The 15,404-nt window shown below is 35.4% G+C and overlaps 2 protein-coding genes across 2 annotated transcripts; one reads left to right on the top strand and one right to left on the bottom strand.

Annotated features, from left to right (window-relative positions):
* Nucleotides 1–4,211: 4,211 nt before the first annotated feature.
* LOC126703301 (uncharacterized) lies at nucleotides 4,212–11,546 on the top strand. Its single transcript, XM_050402263.1, has 5 exons — nucleotides 4,212–6,272; nucleotides 7,297–8,292; nucleotides 8,723–8,948; nucleotides 10,639–10,781; nucleotides 11,128–11,546. Exons 1-5 carry the CDS (start codon nucleotides 4,512–4,514, stop codon nucleotides 11,407–11,409), a joined length of 3,408 nt encoding a protein of 1,135 aa, XP_050258220.1. The 5' UTR covers nucleotides 4,212–4,511; the 3' UTR covers nucleotides 11,410–11,546.
* A 615-nt stretch (nucleotides 11,547–12,161) lies between these two features.
* LOC126704245 (probable CCR4-associated factor 1 homolog 11) lies at nucleotides 12,162–13,103 on the bottom strand. Its single transcript, XM_050403261.1, has one exon. The coding sequence runs from the start codon at nucleotides 13,101–13,103 to the stop codon at nucleotides 12,162–12,164; it is 942 nt and encodes a 313-aa protein (XP_050259218.1).
* Nucleotides 13,104–15,404: the final 2,301 nt, after the last annotated feature.

Raw genomic sequence — 15,404 nt, 5'->3', positions numbered from 1 at the left:
ATTGTGTTGGTTATTTGTTGAAGATAAATTATGGTTTTTACTAATTAATGATGCTATATGATTAAGGAAGTAAGACAAAGTTAGGGTAAGTACATTTGATGTTACTGCTGGGATTTTTGTTGTATTTAATTTTACTATAAATGGTTAAATGACTGTATATAAGTGTTTTCTAACATGTCTAATGAGTATATAAAAATCCTCATATGATAATAAGACTATTTGCAATCATTTTATGATTTTACAAGAAAATGTTGCAAAACTGCCATTGTGACAGATTGTGTGTTTATACATGATAAATTATGTATTAAATTGTATAGAGTGAATTTGGATGCTAGGGTTATTTCCTATGAAAGCTAAGACACTTGTGGTTGTTATTGAATTGGTCTCCCAGCAGTTGGATCAATACAAAAATAATAGTGCAATTTGTAAGTCAATTGAAATTCTGTTATGACAGATTTGAGTATATTGTCTTGTATGATTTTTAGTAAATCATGGTTTTATGATTTGGCTCTGAAAATGACATGATATCTACCAGACATCCATAGGATTGGCTCTATAAATTGGCATGAAGATTGGATGTGAATTGATAGCCCATTTATATTTTATAAGTGAAGTATATGCTACTGAAATAACCAATGAACAGTAAGTGACATACATAACTTTGAGGATTTAATTCTAAAATTAGGGTGAATTATTGGAGTTATAAATTAATATGCTCATCATTTGGCATGTCTGGATTATAGATAATTTTTGTATAACTTGGTTCAAGGTTTAGTACCCAAAGGAGGGGTTCTAAACCATTTAACGGTTGTTTTTATAAAGCTGTTTTGTTCAACATGCTGTATGTTGCCTTGTTTAAGTTTATGCATGCACCATTGCTTCCAATCCCAAACACATTCTGAATTGATTTTAAAACTGTTTGACATGATTTGAATATGAACTTTAAAATAATGGTTTCTCTATAATTTGGTACATCATGTTGTTTGATGAATGTATCTTGTGTTTGGGAAACCTTGTTGAAGTGAGATTATGATTTCATTGAATTTAAGAGATAGGCTTTGGGATGATTATGTAAGTTTATTCTAAGGTATAATTGATAGTGATAAGTTTTGATATTTGATTTAAGTATTACCAGCACCCAGGTCTGAGTTCCTTCAATTTTAGACTCTTGTTTCCTTTGTTTTCAGGTAATGGATAAGTTATATGGGTATTTGGTAAGTCATGAGGTTATTTTAAAGTGTATTATGCATTTTATTAGAGATATGGCATATAATCATGTTTCCGAGAAATATATGTTCGTGAGCTTTCAAAACCTTATGTAAATGATTTAAGCATATTGATGCTATTACTAATTCCATGAACATGATACTTAAAGAAAATAATGGAAATACTATTACTATGAAATGTTATGTAAATTATGAATTTCAATATAATGTATAAGTATGAAATGTTTTCGGGTTATGTCCTCTAGTGATCTGAACTTGGCCAGTAAGAGTTAAATTACTGGCTTTCCATGGAAAATGTTATTTGATTGGCCATTAAAAGTGATGAGGACTCTGTTGTACCCGCCCTTGTTGGGAATGACCAACTTTTGGAGGATGTCAACTAACCCCCATGGTTGAAGATATGTATTATGATATGATCTCGGGAATCTCTGGCATTGTGAGGAATGTTGGATGCCTAGCACAGTGGTGCTAGAAGTCTCCCAATTATGTACAGACTTATCAGATATAGACTAACCAATATGTTATTTATGAACAACTATATTATTTTATTAATCATGATAGAATGATTTTATTTAAATGTATTGTGAAAAGTTAAAAGCTCTCATGAAAAGATGAACAGAATAAGTTTTTGATGAAAAGAAAAGCTGTTCTTTAAAGATAAATGTTTATGAAGTTTTTGTTGTTCTTTAAAGATAAAATTGACGAAAGCACAAGTTTATGTTAATATTAAAATGTTAAGTTTTGTGACTATGAAAGTTATAATATTTTATGTGAAGAAGTTTATGAAGAAAATTTTTGTTATTCTTTAAGATGTTTCTAATTTAAGACAAAGTTACCAATTATTTGATTTAAGTCAAAATGATTATTTTGTAAATATATATATATATATATATATGATTTTAAACAATCAATATTATATCTGGTGACTTTGTAAGAAATGAAAGAAATTTAGTCTGAAAGGTTTTATTAATATTATTTTGATAAGAAAAATGAGAATAATTATTTTCCTATGAAAAACATATAAGTTATTGTGGGGCCCAATAATTTGTGGCCCTGGCCCATTTATTCATTGGTGCCCAAGGCCCGAGCCGAGGAAGGTTATAGCCCAGGATCGGTAATACAAGTACAAAATAGTTTTGGGACACAGCCGAGGACGATTCAGTCCTCGACATGTCCGAGGTCCCCCTGGAAGGAAGGACAAAAACGATATAGGAACAGTTTGGAAAAAATCTAAAAATATCTATGTCAATAGGGAAGGATACGCTGGATAGTTTAAACAACCAAGGACAAAGGGAAAGCTGCCCTTACTGCCATTTAATACTCTGCACCTGACAGAGCCATACTCCTCAGCTTTTACAACCACCCCCAACCACTCTGGGTATGGGCTGATGGGACAAATATCTGTCCTGGAAAGTCGAACCTACACGTGGACGCTGGATGAGGGATACAGACTAGTATAAAAGGAAAAGTAAGCAATCCAGAGCAGGGGCTGGGAAAAATGGCAAAAAACCAGAGCCTCCCAGCCCGCCTCCAGGAGAAAGACTCCTAGGGCGAATACGATTTTAATTACGTATGCTCGCCACAAAAAACCTACTGTCTTGTAACCAAGGCTTAGCCTTTCAAACCCACGCTCTATAAATGATATTGTTTGGGCCTTTTTACGTGCGAACCCAACACTGTTACGGGTCGTTACGAATCGTGTCCTTACAGTTATTATTATGAATAGTATAAAATACTAAGCATGAAAAGATGTTCTCCTATCTGAATATTTATAAAATGAAATGATTTGATTTACATGCATTCTTATTAAGTACTTGTGTAACTTACCCTTACTAAGCTGTATAACTCACTCCTTCCACTCTTTCAGTCAGCAAGTTTTATTCTGGAGCAAAGGGAGTCTTAGTCGAGTTTTGAAAGGAGTTGATTTTAGTTTTAAATGTATAGATCCTAAATTAGCAATTTGATATTTAGCTTTGTAGTATTGTGTATTTTAGGATCCAATGAAAATTGTGTGCCTTAAAGTATTAAGAGATGTATTATGTAAAATTTAGAATTTGAGTAACTGGTGGATTGTGTTATCTCTTGAAGTAGAATGTAGATGTTCTAAATATCAGGTGGAAAGTTACATCAAGAGGTAAAGAAACAAGAATGAAAAGAAATAGGGAAGCTTTTGTAAAAAGTTTAGTTAGTTCTTGTTAATATCATATTTAAGCCCGATATTAGCATGTCAGTCATGGTCACAAATCTGGATATCGGGTTTGGGATGTGACACAAACTATCTACTATAAAGTACTTTAAAATAAACAAACAAACATGTTAGATTAGGGAATATTCTAATTGGTATCTTAGCCTAATGATAATTGATAAAAAACAGTTATAATTGATAAAAAACAATTATCATGAAGTAGACACCATAAATTAAAACTTTATTGTATCTTAAAAACTGAAACTAATAAAGTTATAATAGATGCAACTTGAAGTTGACCCATAGTTTATATATTCATGCATCTAGCAAGAGAAAACATAACTCTATCCAAACTACACCAAGTGTAACCTAACAATGTTTAACGTTACATGATTTAAATAAGAGAAGAGATACATCCACAACATTTTTACAATACTTTTATAACAAATTATAAATGATAATAAGTTATTGTTATTGGTTCAAAATTAAAAAATCTATATCTAAAATTATTTTTTTGTCCATCAATATCAACCTGGTAGTAATCGGTTACTTATAATTTATTGTAGACGTATTATTTCTCTTTTAAATAATTTTTATTGGAATCATAGTAAACTTCATATGCTTGATAATTATCCTATATACCTAACGGTCAATGAAGCTTTAACATGGACTCAAAACTCAACTAAATAGTCAATAACTTTTTTTTTTTTTTGAATAGAAATAGTCAATAACTTGAAAACTTATCCCATGCAAATAATAATAATCAAACACAGTGCACATCAAAATCCAAAAATATCATATAATACTCAAAATAAAAGAAGCCTGAAAATTATCAGTTGGCACCGCAACCTCCGAAAATCCAAAATTGTCTCTATCTATCTGGTCAGCTCCGAAAACCAAACTCTCTCTCTCTCTCTCTCTCTCAAACCCATTTCTGCTTCCATTTCCAATCCCATAACTTCATTTCCTTAATCCAATCACCAAAAACCCAAAACCATAAACTGCGGCGCGATCCATCGGATTCCTCAATCACAGCCGTCCATCGAAAATCCTCAGGTTTGGTTTCTGATTTTCTCTCATGATTCGCTGAGTGTTTCCCGATGATCAATGGGGAGGAAACTCGGGGGACCCAATCTCTAGTCCCCTCTCCTCCTCCTCCACCACCGCCGCAACCGCCGTCCGATCGTCCCAAATCGGACGGCGGTGGCGGTGGTGGCGACGGTGGCGTCGATGCGGGTGAGTTAGCTCTTGCTATCTCGCCCGCATCGGCGTCGCCGTCGTCGCAGTACTCGTCGTGCGGCGGTGAGTCCGAGTTCGACCGCTATTGCAGCGCGAACTCGGCCATGGGCACGCCTAGTATTTCCAGTAGCACGATCACCAATTTTTATGATTTTACAGACTCTGAATTGTTCACGAGAAATTTAGGGTTTTCCGGGGATGATGGTGGTGGTGGTGGATTGGAGGGTTTTAGTTTGGGAGGGAAATTCGATTCGAATCAAAATAGAAACGTTGATTTTCGACGAGAAATGATTGGGGATGATGGGGTTAGTAGGTTGGAATTGTATGATAATAAGGGACTTGGACTTGATGATGATTCGGGTAAGGAAGAAGGGTCTATGGGGTCGAGAGAGGATGGGGAGTTTGGAGTAATGAGGGGTCAGGATGTGGATGTGGATGTGGAAGTGGGAGAGAGTGGAGTTGGGGAAGGTTCTTCGAATAGGGTAGTTGGCGAAGAGGGTGGTGGTTTATTTGATGGGATGAAGGTGGAATTTGGTTTCGAGGGTGGTGGAAAGGAGAGGGAGAGAGGGGAAGGAGAAGAGGATGGGGACTCGTCGAGGTATGAGCATTCAGAAGGTGAAGATTCGATGTATAATTATGGTTCGGATGGTGAGTGTAGGGATCAATTTCATGTTCAGAGAAATGTGAGTTATGGCCGGGAAAAAAAAGTGGAGAACGAAAATCCGTTGCTTATTAACTCGTCTGTGGCGTTTGGTTCGGATGATTGGGATGATTTTGAGCAAGAAACGGAGGGAAGTGGTATGCTGGCTTCTCTGACATTGGATCCGTTCCAGGAACAGAAAGAAAAGGATAGTGAAACTGAGGGAAACCTTCTGAATTCAAATTCTGAGATTACACATGGGATTCCTTCTGCTGGTCAGATTGACCAAGGACAAGTTGTGACAGAAATGTCTTTGGTGGGAAAACTAATTGAAGGGGATTATGAATTGGGTGATGATATTGATGGGTGTTCTGTGACCCCAACTGGTATTTCAAGTTTGGCAGAACCAAAGCGGATGGAAGTTGTGAGAAGCATTCCTGAAGCCAGTTATCAAGTTCTAGGTGGTGATGAATTGGCAGAACATACTGAAAGTGCTTCCATAATTCCAATTGGGTTTTTGAATGTCAATGAATCAGGGCAGCAACATGTGAGAGACACTACCGTTACCGACAATCAAGTTCGAGATTCTGAAAAACCAGAAAGTTCTGTTAGCAATCTCTTTCAAATGGAGCTGGAAGAGCTTGCTGAAGGACTACCTCTGGACATGGATTTGAACACTGTGGATAGTGGCATGGAAAGGGAGCATCAGCGTGTAAATACTGAAGAAGTTATTGGCACTGCTAAAAGTAGAGATTTATCAAATCAAGATGTGGGGAAATCAAAAATAAAATTTGACCTCCTTGATGTTACAGTTAATCAATCTTCCTCCCCTTCAACTGTTTCTCCAGAAACCACAAATCTCAAATTATTTGATGATCGTGAAACAATGTCATCTCCATCTGTTTTTGAAAATAAGATGAGGATAGTTTCAAACAATTCTTCTGTTTCAGCAGTTCTCTCTGAAGACGCTGTATCACTTCAGGTGTGTTTTTATTAGTTTCAATTTTTACTTAGTACTCATCTGTTTTGGCAGTTTTCAGCACAAGTGAATAGCTAGGCTGTAATGTTGTACGTTAAATTTCTCTAGATTCTCATGTCATTTTATTCTTGATTTTTTGATTGGTAGCTTACAAATGCTTTCAATGAGATATGAACCCAAAACCCCAAATTCCGCTTATTCTTGTGGGAGGAAATTCCATTTTAGCTACAGCTCATTGGGATGTCATTTTATTCTTCATACTCTGACAAATACAATGATATAAATCTTAAAATAATATGTACATGTGTTAGAAGATAATCACTTTGGGTGATGATGGAAAATTTGTAAATCCTTTATAGTGTGCCTGAAAATTTGTAAATAATATCTACATGTGTTAGAAAATAATCATTTTGGGTTATGATGGAGGGGGAGGAGAGAGATGAGGAGATGGAGGGTTTACGAACCCACAACACAATTCTCCTATCTACACAATGTAGCTAATATCTATCTTAATGAACCATGATTGGATGTTTTGTTTTGTTGTTTTTAATTTTTAATTTTTAATTTTTGTTTAAAGGGGGAGGGGGAAGGGTTTTTGAGGGGTATCTTACTTAAATTGGAGGGTGAATTTGGAGGGATCTGGTGGGGGAGGGGTTTGGCTTATATTAAAATAAAATAAAATTGTCAATATTGTCCTTATCATGTCAATTTATATCTATTTCTTTAAATTAGCAAAAGAAGGTCATAATTGTCAATTTATATGACTTCCCCTCCCTTCCCTCCCTCTCCTCTCCATACTTAATTTTTATAACATCCAAACAAAAGGGAGGAATATTTATTACCTTTCCCCTTAATTTTTTTAAAAATCGAAAGAAGGGGAAGGGGTAACCATTCCCCTCCCCTGTCCTCCATGGTTTTGTGCTATGGCAGTCTGAATTTTTCCAGTAGGAATTATTTGTGTAGGTTCTTCAAAGTTACAGGTTAAGTTAAGTTGGTTGTATTCTTATTTTTCATTCCAATTTTGCAGACGGAGAATCTTGATATAAATGAATTCTACGATGAGGTTGTTCATGACATGGAAGAAATTTTGCTTGAATCTTGTGAGACTCCCAGGACTAGGTTCTCTCAGGATAATAGAATGTTTCAGTCGCAGCTGTCTCTACCTGTAAGAGATGGTGGGTCAACTGCTTCTACTTCTGGTACAGATGACGCTTTTCCTCTCATTCAACACCCGCTTAGAATTGATGGGATTGAAGTAGTTGGTGCGAGACAGAAGAAGGGGAATGTCTCCTTTAGTGAAAGACTGGTTGGAGTGAAGGAATACACTGTGTATAAAATGAGAGTGTGGGGCGGCAAGGATCAATGGGAGGTTGAACGACGATATCGTGATTTTTACACTCTATATCGTCGGTTGAAAACTATATTTGCCGACCAAGGCTGGATTCTACCTACCCCCTGGTTCTCTGTTGAAAAGGAATCCAGAAAGATATTTGGAAATGTATCTCCTGATGTTATTGCAGAGAGAAGTGTTTTGATTCAAGAGTGTTTACGTTCAATTCTCCATTCCAGATTCTTTTCCAGTATCCCAACTCCATTGATTTGGTTTTTGTCCCCTCAAGATTCATTTCCTAGTTCTCCTATGTCAAAGACACCGGTGTCTCAGCCAACCTCTTTTGCTAGAGTGGCAGATACAGAAAATGTTTCCAATTTAGGGAAGACTATATCACTTGTTGTTGAACTTCACCCTTACAAATCTATGAAACAGATGCTAGAAGCACAGCATTATACTTGTGCTGGATGCCACAAACATTTTGATGATGGAAAGACTATGATGCAAGACTTTGTACAGACATTTGGTTGGGGTAAGCCTCGACTTTGTGAATACACTGGTCAATTATATTGTTCTTCATGCCATACAAATGAAACTGCAGTCTTGCCAGCAAGAGTTTTGCATCAATGGGATTTTACTCAATATTTAGTTTCTCAGATGGCTAAATCATATCTGGATTCTATACATGACCAGGTACTTTGGATACTCACCCTCACTTTTAATGGTTCACTGTGTTGTTATGCATTGCAGTATAGCTTCTTAATGGGAATAAATGATTTGAGATTTATTGAGTAGTATACATAATAAAGCGTTTCAGCTTTTGACTTTGGCTTGAATTTTGCATCATGGTCCAATTTTGCTCAACTAGGACTTGTTATGCATTTTATTGTTTGTTTGAACTGGCGCATGGATTATATATATATATATATATATATATAAATTTATGTGTGTTTTGATATTTTAAATAAGAAAGCAGGAAAGTAAACAGGTGTACAGCATTTGCATTTTTTTTTTCTTTTAATTAGTTTTCACTGCACAAAATTTAAAATTCAAGCTAGAATACTTGGTTCAACTTAACTTTATCGGAGGTCTTGATAGTTGTTTATAATGAATTGTCTTGCAGCCCATGCTTTGTGTTAGTGCAGTTAATCCTTTCCTATTTTCAAAGGTCCCAGCCCTGCTTCATGTCATGGGTATCAGGAAAAAAATAGGGACCATGCTTCCATATGTTCACTGCCCATTTCGTAGGACCATCAACAAAGGACTTGGGTCTCGAAGATATCTTCTTGAAAGCAATGATTTTTTTGCACTTAGAGACCTCATTGATCTTTCCAAAGGGCCTTTTGCAGGTTAGCTTCAAATAAGTAGATTATTGCTAATTACTCGAAAAAACAACTAGATTATTGCTAATTCATATTACTTGTATTGCTACACGATCCAAATTGTGAATCTATAAAGTAGTATTAATATGAGATATTCTTGTATATATCCAGAGACACACACGCATACAGTGATACTCATATGCATACAAACGGCAGACAGGACACACACGCATACAGTGATACTCATATGCATACAAACAGCAGACAGGATTAGCATTCACTTGTACATCATATTGACATTTGCTACTTTGATTGCATTTTTGTATGATATAAATATACAAGTGCATTTTTTTTTATGATATTTGCAATATGTCCATATGATATATTGATATAAACTCATTGATTTGATGTTCTGCCACAGTTTTTGATTCAGTTCATCATCATAGGATGATGTTCCTTTTCTTCAGGAGCCCCATTATTATAGATTCTTTTTGCCTATAAATGGTATGGAAATGTTAACTGAAGAATTCCATCTCCATGAAATGTTTGTGTATGGAATTTCCAATCTTTCCATACATTATATTAATATAAACTGATTTTAGGATTTGCAACAGTTTTGATACCTTCTTATCTTTTATTTATTTATTTAATATTAGTTTTGATTCTTTTTTATCATCATATAGTTGTTGTCTTTAAGCTAATGTGCTCTAGTGCAAATGGCAGTTCCTTCTCCCATAGGCAGGGGGTGAGGTTGTAGGTTCAAAACCAACTGCGTGCATGTGTAACTTACTAATAAAAAAGAAGAAGAGTTTTTGTCTTTAAATGCCACTTCCTCCTCTTTCAAGTGCAAGGTGGAGGGTGAGCTTATGGGTTCAAAGTTCAAACCCACTCGGTGGTTGCATAACTTAATAAAAAAAGTGTTCTTTTTCCCCTTTCAATGATATGGATACAAAATTAAATAATTCCATGCCCATGGAGCATTGGAGGTGTTATCAATTGTCTTTTCTAGTGATTTGGTTTACCTTTTACCATAGAGGTCAGCATCTCAGCACCAATCTGCCTTTAGTAAGAGCAGAATGATTCGTATCTTTGGAAGATGATAACTGCTTGTTGTCACAGAGCCTTTTCATTTGAATCTTCTCCTGTGGATCAAAGCTGCTACATCTTTGGAATTCAAGGTCTGAAATGTTTTATATGCTGACGATCTTCTCATTTCAGACAATATTAATATTACGTTCAAGCCTCTGCTAGTATGTTTTGAATATGCAGTTGGGATTCAATCTTTTTGTTTCCATGGTAATTAAATGCATCCAACTGCATAAGAATTCTTGTTCTCACCCATCACCCCATATTTATGGGTGATGATGGTGCCATTGGGCCCAGAGGTCATTGCCATTTTAGGATTTAATCTTTTGTTTTGACTAGTAATAAATTCCATTAAAAGAAAAGGCATTAAAGGGCCGCAAACCTAGTACATGGAAAATATAGAAAGGAAAGGCCTTCTTAGGATTTTATGCCAAGACTCCATCTCCTTATTTTAGTTTTATGCATTTATGTTGAATATATAGTTGTTCGCAGAGTGAATATGTGAGTTTACATCTTCCTGCTATTATAGTAAATGTCATGCATCTTATAATCTACCTGCAAATGTCTGACCCAGCATTTTTTCTTTTCTAAATACACTGTACATTTCTAATGTATATCAACACTTTGGCAGCACTACCTGTGATGGTGGAAACCGTATCTAGGAAAATACTGGAGCATATTACAGAGCAATGCCTCATATGCTGTGATGTGGGAGTCCCCTGCAGTGCTCGACAAGCTTGTAATGACCCTTCTGCTCTCATTTTCCCTTTTCAGGTGGGCTTCTGTTCTGTACAATGGCCATGGTTCCATGCCATAAATTAATTATGCTTTCTCCATATGGTTTGATTAGTTATGTGCTGAAAGGAAATATTTACTATATCATTTTTCTTATAATCCTAGGTAACTCTGTTATATACCAACTCATGCTCTGGGTTATGTTGCACCAGTTAATATAGTTAGTGGTCACTGGTCACCATTGGTGTCTCCATGTATTTATGTATGTGTGTATTTGTTTGTGTGCATGAGTTTTCCCAATTCTATATTGCATGATAAAACTTGGGAGTCATTTTGTTGAATATTAAATAACATACGTCAACCTGACCTGCAAAATAATTAACAGGAAGGTGAGGTTGAAAAGTGTAGATCTTGTGAAGCCTTATTCCATAAAGCTTGCTTCAGAAAGATCATAAACTGCCCTTGTGGGGCACAGCTTAGGCCAGAAGAGAGGGTAGATAATGGGGCTGGTGGTGAGGTTAATAGAACTTTGGGGAGGAGATCTGGTTCTGGGCTGTCTGTAGGACTGCTCTCTGGACTGTTTACAAGGGCAAAGCCGGAAAAGACAGAGCCGAAAGATGGGGACAATGTTATATTAATGGGTTCCTTGCCAAGCACTTCTCTATGATACCTATACATGCATTTGTATCATTTTTGTTCGTTCTTGATCTGAAAATATTGAATTTCATTTGTTGTACTTTGTACCTATGGTCACCAATAATGAGAATCGGCCAAGCCATTATATTGTTGTGGGCTTGTAGCCAATGTGACTTTTTTTTGTCTTCTTTCCCTTTCTATAAGGTGTAACATGCAATATCTATAAGGTGGTTGTCCCTCTCCCAAAATTTTTTCCCCTTTCTTCAAGTGGGCTTGAATGGCCCATTGTAGATCAACGTGCTACTCAAGATTTGAAAGTTTGGGTTGTGCATTAACCCACAAGAAGGAGAAGCCCATGGTTTATTTTATTTCTTTCTTTCTTTTTGCAAAACTTTTCCAATGTATCAATTACGATATAAAGAGAAACTTAAAAAAATAAAAAATAAAGGAATTTACATTGGTTACAGATTGTAAGGAGGGTTCTTGGTGCATGTCTTGTTTTCTTAATGCAATGTTTTAACTAGTTATTTGTGATATAAAATTTTTATTTTTTATTTTTTTAAGAGAGTTTCAATCTATAATGTCCATTTATAATGAATTGATTTTTTATGTAAGCAAGAATCGAGTCACAGATTTCCTATTCAAGGATAAGAGGCCAATTGATATAAGCCAAAAAATAAATAAATGCTAACCTTATTATCCAAATAAAAGAGTCAATATCAGATGTAATGCAATATAAATTTTTTTTTTTTTTGGGAATCCAAATACAATGTGATTGCTTGGCTACTCATCACCAAGCGGATTTAGCTTCAATCCTTCATTGGATGGATCAAACTCAATCAACTCCAAGCCATGAAGAACAAACGAAACCTTTCTCAACAAATGCCCATTATGTCTAATTGCACTATCCTTCTTCTCTTTGAAATACACCTCCATGAACTTCATGAAAGTTTGCAGAGTCAACAAGGTATCAGACCCAGCTTGGTGACTCCTCCCAGCCACACGTTGCACCCCAAGTGTGTTAGCCACTCTCTCTAAACCTCCATAAAGCCCATCACAAAACCTAATCATATGCTTCACATCAAAAACTCTGCGCCCAAAGTTGAGTTGCACCAAATCCATAAACTCCACGAGATTGCAAGGGAGTTCTTGGCCAGTCACGATCTTGATCAGATGGGCAAAATCATAGCCACCATGGAAAGTAACCCAAGTGAAATCAGAGCCATTCATAACCAACCCAGACTCAACCATCAGTGCAGCAAAGTCAGCAGAGTCAATACCCTCTTCCAAATTCTTCTCAAAATCAATTCCTTGTCGCTCAAGTAACTCAATGGATTCAGGGTTTTGGAGATCATTGTGGACGTCAAAATCCTTGAAGTTAAACTGCCACACGTACTGAGAATCCGTACCGAGATTCGGCAAACAACCTCTGTGGTCGCAAAGACCGAGACCCAGTTGGATAATATTGGTGGCGTTAACGTTGCGTCGCATGAGTTGATAGTTCCAAAAGGGTGGCAGTCTTCCGAGGTCGCGCTTTTCCACGTTAACAGGTTTGAAGATAACTCCAGGGAATTCAGTGTCCATGGATACGATTGTGTGAGTCATTAGAGCAATCTTGATGAGGTCGAACTCATCCTCCAGGTTGTGTTGCCATACTTCACGTACAACCACTGCCGCCGGAGACGGAGGAGGAGGAGGAGGAGCATCACGAGCAGAAACAACCATGATCAAATATACCGTAGGCGGCGTAGCAAAGAACAGAACGAGAGAACAAAACGCAGAAAGGATGAAAAAATTTATGGACTGTGGTACCGTATTTATATATATGGGGATGAGTTTCCTAGTCGGAATTGGTTTTTGTAAAGGCGGCCAATTAATATTAAGATAGGATTAACTTATAAATTAAACTCCTTTTACTTTCAAAAAAAAAAAAAAAAAAAACTCCTTTTATAATTATTTAAGCCTTTAAGGGGAATGAATTGGAAAAATTTTACTTTACCGTGCATACTTACCACACCTAAACGATTACGATAATACCGGTGTAACACTTTGTACCTTATTTTATGGGTAATAATTTAGGAAGTAAATATGTATTTTTATAGTTTAGGGATAAGTGCAAAGAGGGTATCGTTTAAGAGGATGAAGTGTACATTCTCATAATTTAGGAGTAGGAGGGTAAGTGTAAAATGGATTATAGTTTAGGGGTAAAGTATACATTCTCATAGTTTAAGGGGCCAAGTGTAGAACGGGGGTATAGTGTAATTTTTCCAAAAAATTTAACTCTATTTCTAAGATAGTTTACTATACATAAAACTCTATTACTTAATTTTCAAGAAATTTAAAAATTATTTTTCAACTAAAATTTCATGATTAAAAGTTTCAAGTAATTTACTCTAGATGAAGAGAAACTATTTGGTATCAAATGATATCATGTCAACGGTATCAAAATCTAATAAATGAGAGATATGTCAGCAAAAGATAACTAATTTTATAGGTATCATTTAATACAAAATATGTTTTCCTAGATGAAACTCTATTAAAGTTATTATTTGACTTGACTTTGCTCCAATGTTCTTGTATACTAAACCTATCAAGATCATGACATGTAAATAAAAGTGGACATATGCCATAATCCTGATTAATCCAAAACTAATTTTTGTCCTTAAGAGTTTCAAGTGATTAACTAATTATTAAGTTTTTTTTAGTGAAAATTTATATATATATATATATATATATATCAAAGTCTATTACTTGGGTTAATTTTTTTTATTATAGATTTATTTTTGTTCCCCTGAATTTTTTTTTTTTAGTTTTTATTTTTTTTCTCCGCCACTATTAATACATAAAGAAACAGTAGACTGATGGAGCAAAAAAATGTTTTACTTTTTTCATAGATTATGATTTTGAACCCACTCTCTTATTGTTGCAACTATCAAATTATAAATAAAATAGATTTTGAAATCCTTTTACTGAACAAGACAATTTAACAAGGTTTTATAGGGTCATGGAATTAAGCTATGTTAGGTATAGCTGTAATCCCCCATAATTACATTTATATTTTTCATTTTAAAAAATGGTCAAAGCTTAAATTCTAAGAATTTAAGCCATCAAACAATATGCTTTCGATTTTGCTTCTTGCACAGTTTTTCTTACTAAAACGATATGCATGTTTTAGTGTTTACCATATGGTCCATATTGTTTAATCACATCCACATATGTGTTCAAACTAGTAATCAAATTATAAAATAAATACATGACATCCAAACCATGTCGTTGCTGATTTGATTATACAAGTCATGAACTCTTAGGCATTCGAACATGTAGGGACATGAGGATGAGGAGAATATCTACAGGTTTTCTATACTTGTAAGTTGAAGTTGTAACCATCCACGAATTCAAATGGACTCATTCATTGGGTCTAGGAACAGAACTATTATACGCAAACTAACAAGTGTTTAGATTTGAATTATCCTAATTCCGTCCTTATTGGTGGGCCATATCTATACATGCTCTCGCAAAAGAAGTAGTATCTAATATTTTAGATGTATGTAACATCATATTATGAGTCGAGTCTCATAGGTGAGCAAGACTCACATGTTATAAGTGTGATGTTACATGTATTTGAAACATTAGATGTATTTGTTTATTCTTGAAACTGGTTTAATGAAGAGTGTGATAAAGTTAACTTCCCTTATTAGTAACAACACTAGGTAGGCCTATTGACTTAGCATTAACTAATCATAATTTTGTTCTTTGTGTATTCATTTTGGTGGTCATTTGTACTTTTTGTTGGCTCCATGTACATTTTGAGGGAGGAACCAAAATGGTTATCAAGATGTCACTGTTTCAAAGTCAACATTAAACACTCACAAGGGGGAGAATCTAAATGTGGCAATGTGAGGGAAACGTTGATGTAGTGGGGAATCTGAAACCGCAAATGTGAAGCAATGGAGTATTTTTGAGCATGCCAAAAAAGCACATAAAGCATATTACAACATGCATCCCTTTTGTGAACAGTGACACCAA

Source organism: Quercus robur, chromosome 10, assembly GCF_932294415.1.
Source record: "Quercus robur chromosome 10, dhQueRobu3.1, whole genome shotgun sequence".
Classification (NCBI taxonomy): Eukaryota; Viridiplantae; Streptophyta; class Magnoliopsida; order Fagales; family Fagaceae; genus Quercus; species Quercus robur.
The sequence above is the reverse complement of the archived record's forward strand: the minus strand, read 5'-3'. Positions and strand labels throughout refer to the sequence as shown.

Coding starts and splice junctions, on each gene's coding strand:
- LOC126703301 (XM_050402263.1), top strand. CDS start 4,512: ATGATCAATGGGGAGGAAACTCGGGGGACCCAATCTCTAGTCCCCTCT. Junction 6,273..7,296: donor AAGACGCTGTATCACTTCAG/GTGTGTTTTTAT, acceptor CCAATTTTGCAG/ACGGAGAATCTTGATATAAA. Junction 8,949..10,638: donor TTCCAAAGGGCCTTTTGCAG/GTTAGCTTCAAA, acceptor ACACTTTGGCAG/CACTACCTGTGATGGTGGAA.
- LOC126704245 (XM_050403261.1), bottom strand. CDS start 13,103: ATGGTTGTTTCTGCTCGTGATGCTCCTCCTCCTCCTCCTCCGTCTCCG.